Source organism: Hemitrygon akajei, chromosome 10, assembly GCF_048418815.1.
Source record: "Hemitrygon akajei chromosome 10, sHemAka1.3, whole genome shotgun sequence".
Classification (NCBI taxonomy): Eukaryota; Metazoa; Chordata; class Chondrichthyes; order Myliobatiformes; family Dasyatidae; genus Hemitrygon; species Hemitrygon akajei.
The window spans coordinates 13,295,595-13,307,828 of record NC_133133.1 but is presented as its reverse complement, the minus strand read 5'-3'; the positions used below and the strand labels follow the sequence as shown (position 1 = coordinate 13,307,828).

General features: G+C 43.6%; 1 protein-coding gene across 3 annotated transcripts in view; it reads left to right on the top strand.

Annotated features, from left to right (window-relative positions):
• Nucleotides 1–12,234, top strand: part of LOC140734166 (LON peptidase N-terminal domain and RING finger protein 3-like) — a 60,981-nt gene that overhangs the window by 26,508 nt on the left and 22,239 nt on the right. For 2 of the 3 annotated variants that reach the window (XM_073057797.1, XM_073057796.1), the window contains exons 4-6: nt 1,943–2,086; nt 4,260–4,494; nt 10,178–10,262. In XM_073057797.1, the coding sequence (XP_072913898.1) occupies nt 1,943–2,086; nt 4,260–4,494; nt 10,178–10,262 (464 nt within the window). The remainder of the gene's footprint in view (nt 1–1,942; nt 2,087–4,259; nt 4,495–10,177; nt 10,263–12,234) is intronic. The other variant, XM_073057798.1, reaches the window with a different exon arrangement.

The following is a 12,234-nucleotide window of genomic DNA, read 5'->3' as shown; positions in this document are numbered from 1 at the left end:
ATTAAGGCATTTGACAAGGTCCTGGATGGGAAGCTGGTCAAGAAGGTTCAGTCACTCGGTACTCAAGAAGAAGTAGTAAATTGGATTAAACGTTGTCTTTGTGGGAAAAGCCGGAGAGTGGTAGTAGGTGTTTGCCTCTCTGACGAGGTCTGTGACTAGTGGAGTGCTGCAGGGATCGGTGCTGGTCCATTGTTGTTTGTCATCTTTGTCAATAATCTGGATGATAATGTGGTTAACCAAATCAGCAGATTTGCAGGTGACGCCAAGATGGGGTATAGTGGACAGTGAGGAAGGCTATCATGGTTTGCAGAGGGATTTACATCAGCTAGAAAAATGGGAAATGGAATTTAAAGCAGACAAGTGTGAGGTTTTGCACTTTGGTAGCACCATCTGGCATAGGTCTTACACAGTGAATGGTAGGGCACTGAGGAGTGTGGTAGAACAGAGGGAATACAGATACATAATTTGTTGAAAGAAGTGTCACAGGTAGACAGGGTCATAAAGAAAGCTTTTGGCACATAGACATTTATAAATCAATATACTGAGTACAGAAGAATGTTATATTAAAATTGGGTAAGAACTTGGTGAGGTTAATTTGGAGTATTGTGTACAGTTTTGGTCACCCGCCTGCAGGAAAGATGTAAATAAGGTCGAAAGAGTGTAGAGAAAATTTACAAGGATGTTCCCAGATCTGGCATTATAAGGAAAGATTGAATAAGTTAGGACTGTATTCTTTAGAACATAGAGGATTGAGAGGAGATTTGATAGAGGTATACAAAATTATGAGGAGTATAGAATCAGTAAATGCAAACAGGCTTCTTCCACTGAGATTTGGTGGGACTACATCCAGAGGTCATGGGTTAAGGGAGAAAGGTGAAAAGTTTAAGGGGAACCTGAGGAGAAACCTGCACTCAGAGGGTTGTGAGTGTGTGGAATGAGCTGCTAGCACAAGTGCACCATGCAAGCCTGATTTCAACGTTTAAGAGAAGTTTGGATAGGTACATGGATGATAGGAATATGGAGGGCTATGGACCCAGTACATGTTGGGAGTAGGCAGTTTAAATGTTTTTTGGTGTGGACTAGATGGGTGAAGAGCCTGTTTCTGTCCTGTACTTATCTGTGACTCTATAACCTGGAAACTTTCTTTTGACTTCCAGCCTCCACGTCTTTTTCGGGGAGGGAGTTACAGATACACCGTAACCCTTGTTTGAAGAAGTGACTTTTGGCATCACCTATTAAAAAAAATTAATAAATAGATGAAAACAACCCAGCTCAAATTTTATTCCAACTGCTGGGTTTGCACCATCATTAATTTTATGTTAAATCAGACTCATTTCCTGGGACTAAACATTACTCAATTTCTTGCAGTTGTCCTGTATTCAGAAGCTGGGTACATCAGAACATGGAGCTCATTCCATTTACAGCCACAAAGAGCAAATGTACTTGAATATTTTTCATAACTTTTTTGCAAGATGGAGGGGCCATGGTAGTGTAGCAGCTGGTATTACAGTATGGGGTGTATTCATTTCATTTCAGACTCATCTGTCTGGAATATCAGCACATCATCTCCGTGGAATGCGTGGGTTTGCTCCTGTTTCTCCTCCCACAGTCCAGAGATGTACTGGTTAGTCAGTTAATTGTCCCATGATTAGGCTGAGATTAAATCTTGCGTTGCAGGGCGGTGTGCTTCAAAGGGCCGGAAGAGCCTATTCTGCGTTGATTCTCAGTAAGGAAATTAGAACAGTAGCTTTCAAATTTGAAACCTGATTTTTAACCGATTTTGAATCTTTGCACCAGATAAATACCTGTTGCACTCTTTGCAAACTAGCTGAATTTCAGAAACTGGAGCATGTAGGAATAATCAGGATCCAGTGTCAGCTATTGTTAAAGCCTTTTGTTTTACCATTCAAATTAAATAAGAGAACTCGTTACACTTTTCCAGATCCTGAGTGATTTCCTGTCACCCATTGCGGAAAATATGCGGCACTGTTTACCTGATATGATGCAACTTTTGTCTCCACGATCTCGTATTAAGGATATTGTTAATTCACTCAGCGCCAGCAATGTATTAGAAAACTCTTGCAAGGTAATGTGATGGAATTTTATGAGATTATGGAGGCATAGAGTAGACAGGCAGTTATCTTTATCCCAGGGTCAAAATATCTAATATTAGCATTAGAGGAGAGCAAGTTCAAAGGAGATTTGAAGGGCAAGTTTTTTTCCACAGAGTGGAGTGCAAGTTTTTTTTACACAGAGCCTGGAATGTATTGCCTGGCGTAGTGGTGGAGGCAGATACAATAGACGAGAAAGTCTGCAGTTTGCTGGTAATCCAAGCGACACTCACAGAATGCTGGAAGAACTCAGCAGGTCAGGCTGCATCTATGTAAAAGAGTAAACAGTTGATGTTTTGGACCAAGACCCTTCATCATGACTGGAAAAAATGATGAGAAGATAGAGCAAGAAGGTGGGGGGAAGGGAGGAAGAAGTACAAGGTGGTAGGTGATAGATGAAACCAGGAGCAGGAGAGAGGGGTAGTAAAGAGCTGGGGAATTGATTAGTGAAAGAGATAAAGGGTTGGAAAAGGGGGAATCTGATAGGAGTGGGTAGAAGACCATGGGAGAAAGGGAAGAGGGAGGAGCACCAAAGGGAGGTGATGGGGGAAACTGGAATCGAGAATGGTGAAAGTGGGATGCAATTACTGGAAGTTCGAGAAATTGATGTTCATGCCAACAGGTTGGCATGATGCAAAAGAGGCATTTAAGAAGCTCTTAAATAGGTACAGTATTGCGCAGTGAATGGAGGGATATGGGCATTGTGTAGGCAGAAGGGATTAATTTAGTTAGACATTTATTTACTAGGTTAATTAGTTCGGCAAAATAGAATACACAGCTGGAAAAAGTAGGTGATTGAAGGGGGACCTGATAAGAGGTACATTTATAAGACCGTGAGGAGCATAGCCAGGGCGAAGGACTTTTCCTCCCTAGCTAAAAGGTGCTGGTTGTAAAATCTGATTCTGATCACGTTGTCGGCCGCAGACAAAGAGTTGGCGTTCTAATTAACTCAAAATGGACGCTACGCTATTTGATGAAGCTTCATGCCATAAGTGTCAAGAAACAAGGTTGCTTTGTTAGTTTCCAAAGTAAATCTCATCAGTGGCTGCCTGTGAGCTGACAGCCTGCAGTGGTTCTTGTTAAACCAGTTCAGTTCTCTGTGTACATTTTTCTCCATATAAATTCCATATTTCAAACCTTGAAGTAATGATTTGTGTATTCCTTAAGAGAGAATTTGCATTGGTCCAACTGCCATTTCAGAGGGGTGCACTGTGCTTTCATTTACACAATGCCCATTTAGTGATGTTAAACATGTTAAGGTGATCAGATCAAAAATTGCAAGAAGCCAAAGGGCTGGTAAGCAAAAATTTGGTCAAAGAGGTCGATTTCAAGGAATATCTTAAAGACTGTCAGAGAGATTGGCCAACAGGAGATTGGCAGGAGAGTAGTTGTCCAATGGAAAGATAAGTCAGTGGAGAGGTAGGCCTGTGGAGAGTTGGTCAATAGAAAGATGGGCCAGCGCAGAAGATGGTCAATGAAAACAATAGGCCAATGGAGAGTTCGGCTGGAGGAGAAGTTGGCCAATAGACAGGTAAGTTGTTGGGTGGTAGTCGGCCAATTGAGGTAGGTCAGTGGAGAGGTAGAGCAAGGGAGAGATAGGTTGATAGGTTGGTGGAGTGGTCAATCAATGGAGAATTGGTTGGTAGTGAGATGGTTGGTTGATGGAGTTCCAGTCAATTAAAGATATATCTGTGAGTAGTGAAGGGTGTAGATGCTTGGTATTGATCCAGCTGGAATGGGAAGAACCGGGAAACCAGAAAGTTGCAAGACTGGAGAATTAAAAAGAGATGATTCCATGAAGAGACATGAGCATGCGAATAAATTATGAACACTTTGATGTGCAAAGGTGGTCATGACCACCTCAGGGAAGACCAGTTAGATGGTAAATAAAACACTTTGTCAAGCTAATTCTACAGCGCCTGAAGTCATGATAGTCTGAGAAAAGCCCTTACATCAACAAGACAGGCATGAGCATTTTGTGATGGTTTAATAAGCTCTAAATCGAATGATGCATAACCTTTTATGGTTGCATAATTTTGCTAGGCTTGTTAAAATGTTCAGAGTGTCTTTGAATTATGAAGCTGTGTAGGATAAAGTTTTGGATTTTTGTGGAATTGAATCCACTATTTTTAAAAAATTTTCTTCAAGGAAAAGATAGATACAACAGACATTGGAGTCAGGAAAGAATGGAAGGCTCACACGTGTGGTAATTTAACCAACACTGTTCAAATGATGAGTGACAATAAAGATGCCCTGAAGAATTCATCCACCCCGCTAGCCTTGACTAGTCCTGAACAAAAGAACACACAGAAAAGAAAATATGACCTCGTTAATGACGATAAGGCTGAAATAATCGAAGGAAACAGCACATGCTTCAGGCGAGGTATGGCTTTCAGTTACACTAATCCGTAGGAGTTAATCTGATATATTTAATGGCTCTGTGTTCAACTAATTCCATAGCCTTTTATTCTTTTATTTCACTGGTGCATTGAAGATGACATTCTGCGATTTATAGTTGATCGATGGAGCCAGGTTTTCTGTCACTGTGTTACAAATTTTCCTAGAACACTTAGCAGTATTTTTAAAGGCCCAATTTGACATGCTTCTTTACAGATTATAATTTTCTATTGTTATGCGAAACTAGAGCATCTGGTGTTTTAATTATCGTGGTCTTTCTTCACCATGTACAATTCCTGTTAGCTTAGAAATCGTGAAGAAGTCTGGGGCTCCTGTACAAACGTGGGGGACCAGAAGACACAGAACTTCTGTTCACATTGTCTTGACACTGGGGACACCTCGCAGAGTTCAATGACAGAGCATAAACGTCTGCGGTTTCCTGGGTTGGACGTGGTGCAAATTCAGCAATCCCCTGCATTTCAATGGAGAGAAATGCTTGCAATTGACAGAGTAACTTCCAATTACGTCAATTAATTTGTATTTCTTTACTTGAATTAATTTAAAGTCTCACAAAAAGTGCTGGAGCAACTCGGCAAGTCCGCCAGCATCTATGGAGCAGAATGAACATTCGACATTTCAGGCCAACGCCCGTCGTCAGGACCCAAGCTGAAATGTTGACAGTTTATTCCCCTCCACAGAAGCTGCCTGACTAGCTGAGTTTCTTCAGCACTTTGTATGTGTTCATCAAGATTTCCAGCATCTGCAGAATCTCTTGCATTGAGTCATAAAGCAGAAAATAGGCCCTTCAGTCCATCTAGTCTGTGCTGAACTGTTACGCTGCCTACTCCTATCAACCTGCACCTGGACCATAGCTCTCCATACCCCTCCCATCCATGAACCTATCCAAGCTTCTCTTAAAAGTAATTGAACCCATATCCACCACTTCTGCTGACACTTCATTCCACACTCACACTGCCCTCTGTGTGAAGGAGTTCCCACTGAGGTTCCCCTTAACTTTATGTATGTCCAAGGTTTTAGATATCTGGTTCAGCTGGGGGTCATAGCTGAACTGGCTGTTACAGCCACACACACAAAATGCTGGTGGAACGCAGCAGACCAGGCAGCATCTATAGGAAGAAGTACTGTCGACTTTTCGGGCCGAGACCCTTCGTCAGGAGTGACAGCGGGTCTCGGCCCGAAACGTCGACAGTACTTCTTCCTATAGATGCTGCCTGGCCTGCTGCGTTCCACCAGCATTTTGTGTGTGTTGATAGAATTTCCAGCATCTGCAGATTTCCTCGTGTCGGCTGTTAGTAGCCTTTCATTTCGTTTGTTGATTCTCTGTGAGGATGTTCCATGTGTTTCTTTTAGAAGTAAGAGAGCTGATGAACACTGGAACCCACACAAGAAGTTCAAATTTAATCGCCATTCAACCACACACATGAACAAAGCCAAATGGAACAGTGCTCTTCTGGGGTCGAGGTGCAAAACACAGTACCCACAGAGCATAGCACATTTAGTTATAGTTGCTGAGGCCTCTGTTAGTCAGGATTGATCATGGATATTGCATCCTAGCTGTCTAGATACTCAGGCCTGGTCAGTACCATATGGGGAGCAGGCTGTTGCCCGAGTAGCAGGCTCCCCCTCTCCACATATTTGATGAACTCAAAGGAAGGGCAGAGACTGATACAGTTTGGCACCAACAGCATCGCAGGAGTTGCCAGACTGCGTTGAGTTCAACGTAGGACTGCTTTAGGGACTCCAGCTCTGGATTTTTCCCTTGGGATATATACCCGAAGCCTTCCCCGTGAGTGGAAGGTTTAGTGGAGGTTTGCGATCAGAATCTTCCTTCTCTTAGATGAGCTGCCAACCATGGCTGGCAAGCCCCCATTTGCCTGAAATGACTGGTTTTAAGGAGCCAGTAACCTGCCTTTGCCCCTTCTGTCAGTAGGAACATTTCTGCCAGGCTTAGAAGCTACACGTGAAGGCCAGGAGTTGGACTTGTTTGTCAGAGGCTATTTGAGGTGCACGCCAATGGGAGTATTTAACAGGTAGTGGGAGCTTGTCCCCGTTATCACCCTCCGCTGTAGCAACTTTAAGGAACCAGCTATACACATGAATTCAACAGAAAACATACAGTCACAAAGAAAAATATAGCCTAGTTCTTGAGTGGCATGGTCTGTAGATTGATGGTGGATGGGATGTGGTCTAGCACTGAGAAAACACTGGAGGTCAGCAGCAATGGGAGCAGCCTACCCTGTACCCAGTACAGACTCCAGCGTACCCACAGAGGCCTCTGCTTTCTCCAACGCTGACTCCAGTGTCCCCTCTCTTGGGTTGTAACATGAGGGCCTGGTCTATGTGACAACCGAGGCAACATAAAGAAAACGGGGATAGTGGAAGGTCACTCAATCCCACAAGACTGCTGCTATCCAACTTTATTATGGTCACATGTACTGTGATACAGTGAAAGGATAATTTTACCTACATTCCATACCGATCAGATCATGACACAGTGCCTTGAGGCAGAACAAGGTAAAACAATAATAATGCGGAACAAATTGCAACACTTACAGCAAAAGTGCCGCAAATCATGATCACGAAATTGTGCAGGTGCTGGAAATCCAGAAGAACAGACACAAAATGCTGGAAGAATTCAGAGGGTGCGGCAGCATCTATGGGAAGGATTAGAACCATAGAACCATAGAACATTACAGCAGAGAAACAGGCCTTTTGGCCCTTCTTGGCTGTGCCAAACCATTTTTCTGCCTAGTCCCACTGACCTGCACCTGGATCATATCCCTCCATACAACTCTCATCCATGTACCTGTCCAAGCGTTTCTTAAATGTTAAAAGTGAGCCCGCATTTACCACTTCATCTGGCAGCTCATTCCACACTCCCACCACTCTCTGCGTGAAGAAGCCCCCCCCACCAATGTTCCCTTTAAACTTTTCCCCCTTCACCCTTAACCTATGTCCTCTGGTTTTTGTTCTCCTCTAGCCTCAGTGGAAAAAGAATAATGGAATAAATAGTCAATGTTTCAGGCCGAGACCCTTCATCGGGACAGGAAAGGAAGGGGGAAGATGCCAGAATAAGCAGGTTGGGGAAGGGGAGGAAGTACAAGCTGCCAGGTGAGAGTCGAAGCCAGGTGAGGGAGGAAGCAGGTGAGTAAGGGAGGGGTAGGAAGTGAGAAGCTGAGAGGTGATGTGTGGAAAAGGTAACAGACTGAAGTTTACTGTGGGAGAAGGGGAACCGGAGGGAAGTTCTGGGCAGGTAACAGAATACAGTGCAGGTAGATAATAAGGTGCAAGATCATAATGAGGTCGACTGTGAGGTCAAGAACCCTAGGGAACCATTTAATGCAGCAGGGTGGAAGACTTTTCACAAAGTGCTTACAAGATTTATTCCCTTGGCTTACAATGCTGTACCTTTACAATAGCCATTATAACTTGCCTTGCAGACTCTCCCTACAGATCTTTACACAGTGTATTGAGATAGAACAAGGTAAAGCAATAACAATGTAGAATAAAGTATAAAAATTACAGAGAAAGTGCAGGTAAACAACAAGGTGCAGGATTCAACCTTCTCCAGCCCGCAACGCCTGTGCCATTTCCTTTTGGCCACTTATTCCCCAATCTTTCAAATCTTTACCTCCAACTGAAAACTCCTTAATTATCCATCTTGGACAACCCTTCATCAGAGAGAATTCCAGAGATTTACCAATTCTGTAAGAAATTCCTACATATCTTTTTTTCAGCTAACTGCCCCCTATCTTTAGAATTTGTTGTTTTGCAGCAACAGAACAGAGTAAAGACACGGAGTTACTATAACTTACAAAGATGATAAATAGTGCAAAACAAAAGGGGGCAAAATGAGATAATCAAAAACATGAGAGATTCTCCAGGTGCCAGAAATTGTAAGTAATACACACACGAATTCTGGAGGAATTCAGCAAGTCAGAGACAGTCAGTTGATGTTTTGGGCTGAGATCCTTCATCAGGACAGGCCAGTCCTGATGAAATGTCTCAGACTAAAACATCGACTATTTATTTCCCTCCATAGATTCCGCCTGACCGACTGAGTTCCTCCAGCATTTTGTGTGTATTATTCATAACAAACTAGTCTTTATGGGTTCACAAACAGTTTTGAAACCTCCTAGTGGGGAAGAAGCTGTTTCTGACTTGTTCAGTGTAGCTCTTCAGGCTCCTGTACCTCCTCCCTGATGGTAGTAATGAGAAGAGGGAATGTCCCAGATGATGGATGCCACCTACTTATTGTGTCACCTCTTGATGGTGGGGAGGCTTGTGTCCATGATGAAGCTCCCCTTATAATGCCATCCCCTTGTGTGAGACTGTCCCATGGGTGGAAGTAAGTCAGAGAAGTTGGCATTGACACAGCTGCAGTCCAAAAGCTTTCCCATGAAAGAGCTTGGAAAGTGCCGAGGTTCATGCTCCACCTTTGAATGGCTCCAGTGCTGAGACACAGTGAACTGTGGTGATAATCACCTGCGCTGTGTGCAGATATGGGATATAGAACGTACAATTTGCCACGCATGCGGCTGAGTGATCCATACATTTGCACCTCTTTTGGATCTAAAGGTGGTTTTCTCTGCGGAAGTTGGCTTTCAGGACTCTGTCTATATTTCAGTGAAATGGCCAGCATTATCAAAGACCCCACCCACATTCTCTCTCCTCTCCCATCATGCAGAAGATACACAAACCTGAAAGCACGTAAACAAGGCTCCAGGCTCCTTCTAGCCTGCTGATAGTCTATTAAGTAGTTCCCTACAATGATAAGATGGACTCTTGTCCTCACAATCTACCCCATTGTGATCTTGCTCCTTATTGTCTACCTGCGCTGCACTTTCTCTGCAGCTGTTACACTTTACTCTACACTGCTAGACCATATGACACAGGAGCAGAGTTTAGGCCATTCATTCCATCAAGCCTGCTTTGCCATTTCATCATGGCCAATTTATTATCCCTCCCAACCCATGGCTTTGCTCTGTAACTTTGACACCCTTGATAATCAAGAACCTTCCAAGCTCCACGTTAAATAACGTTCAAAGAAAATGTATTATGAAAGTACGTGTATGTCATAATTTACAACCCAGAGATTTCACTTCCTTGTGGACATGTACGGTGAATCCAAGAAACATAATAGAATCAATGAAAGACTGCACTCAACAACTATGCCAAATGCTTGGCCTCAACAGCTGTCTTGTGTCAGTGATTCACTATCCTCTGGCTAAAGAAATTTCTCATCATTTCTGTTGAAAAGGGATGTCCTTGTATTTTGAGGATGTGCTCTCTGGTCCTAGACCCTCCTACAAACATCCTCTCCACATCTACTCTATCGAGGCCTTTCAATATTTGAAAGGTTTCCCTTGTTGTTCTAAACTCCAGCAAGTGCTGGCCCAGAGCCATCAGACACTTGTTATTTACCTTGTTCTGTCTCAGTGCATTGTGTAATGATTCTATAGTGTGCAAGAGAAGCTTTTCACTGTACCTCAGTACACACGCCATCCAACACTGACGTAACTCTGGGTGTCAAGTGGTTACACAGAAATTCCAGCCTCTTACTGGAAGTATTTCTAAAAGTAAAATGCCTTTTATTCTGTTTTGCAATGCAATGTGTGACTGATGAGATGTTTGATTCAAATGTGCAGCTCGAGCGCAGAGTCCCAGCAGAGAACACGATACCCAATCAGATCTTGTGGATCCCCTTGACTTGGAGTGTTCCCTGTGTATGAGGTATACATTAATCTTTAAATGTTACTCCTCTTGCGTATTTTAATGTTTTTGAGTAAAGGACTTGCTTTTATGTAGCACTTTAATTTCCGGAGTTCCCATACTGATTTACCAATAACAACGCTCCTTAGAAGTCAAGTTATGATGAGGAAAGTACAGCACACTTAGCGGCCACTTTATCAGTTACTTTATGTGACCACTGAGTGTATATTCTTGGTCTTCTGCTGCTGTCAAGGTTCGATGTGTTGTGCTCTTCTGCACAGCACTGTTGTAATGCATGGTTATCTGAGTTACTGTCACCTTCCTGTCAGCTAGAACCAGTCTGGCCATTCTCCTCTGATATCTCTCATTAACAAGGCATTTTCGCCCACAGAACTGCCACTGACTGGATGTTGTGTGTGAAAGACATAGGAGATCAACAATTTCTGAGATGCTCAAATGACCTTGTCTGGTACCAACAATCATAATCACTTAGAACATATTTCTTCCCCATTCTGATGGCCTGAACAACAGCTGAACCTCTTGACCATGTCTGCATGCTTTTATGCATTGAGTTGCTGCCACATAATTGGAACATAATTAGATATTAGCTAATGGCATTACAGCACCACAACCCTTGTTCAATCCCTGTTGCTGTCTGTAAGGAGTTTGTATGTTTTCCCCCGGAACCGTGTTGGTTTCCTCTGAGTGCTGCAGTTTAGAACATAGAGCATTCTAGCACAATACTGGCCTGTCAGCCCACAATATTGTGCTGACCCTTTAACCTACTCTAATATCAATCTAACCCTTCCCTCTAGCATAGCCCTCTATTACTGCCTGCCTGAGAGTTTCTTAAACGCTTCTGGCGTATCTGCCCCTACTGCCACACCAGGCAGCACGTTCCACACACCCACCACTCTCTGTGTTTTAAAAATTTAAAAAAAAAAACAACTTGCCTCTGACATTCTCCACCCCACCCCCGATATGTTCCCCCAATCACCTTAAACTTGTGTCTCCTTTTATGGTTTCCTCCCGCAATCCAAAGATTCCAAAGAAAGGGTGAGTAGATTAATTGGAGATATGGGTGTAATTGGGCGGCATTGGCTCGTTGACCTGGAAGAGCCTGTTACCGTTGTCTATCCCTACATAAATATTTCTTTAAAAATCTGGGTTCCTTCAGTGTGCACTTGATTTTTTTTTTAATATGCTGAAGTAAATCCTTTTGTACCAGAGAGAGCTATCAAATGACTCATGAATGCTGATTAAGGACAGTTAACACATTCTTTTATTAATTTAGAGGTACAGCACAGTAACAGGCCCTTTCAGACCAACAAGCCCAATTACATCTATTTGACCAATTAACCTCCTAGCCCAAACAGCGCTGGAGGAACTCAGCAGGCCAGGCAGTGTCTATGGAAAAGCATAAGCAGTCGACATTTTGGGCCAAGGCCCTTCATCAGGACTGGAAAGGAAGAGGAGAAGTCAGGGTATGAAGGTGGGGGAAGGGGAGGAAGAAGTACGAGGTGATAGGTGAAACCAGGAGGGGGGAGGGAAGTTGATTGGTGAAAGAGGTAAAGGGCTGGAGAAGGGGGAATCTGATAGGAGACCGTGGAAGAAAGGGAAGGAGGAGGAGCAACAGGGGGAGGTGATGGACTGGCAAGGAGATGAGGTGAGAGAGGGAAACAGGAATGGTGAAGGGGGGGGGGCGCGGGGACGCAATGGGCAGAAGTTTGAGAAATCGATGTTCATGCCATCAGGTTGGAGGCTACCCGGATGGGTATCTACCCTGAATATAAGGTTTTCCTCCTCCAACCTGAGTGTAGTGGCATGGTGTAGCGGCTAAGTGTAGAGGAGGCCATGGACTGACATATGGCAATGGGAAGTAGAATTGAAATGGGTGGCTACTGGGAGATCCTACTTCTGGCAGTTGAAGTGTGGGTGTCAGTGAATGATCACCTACTACCCCATACAGTATGTCCTTGGAATGTGGGAGGAG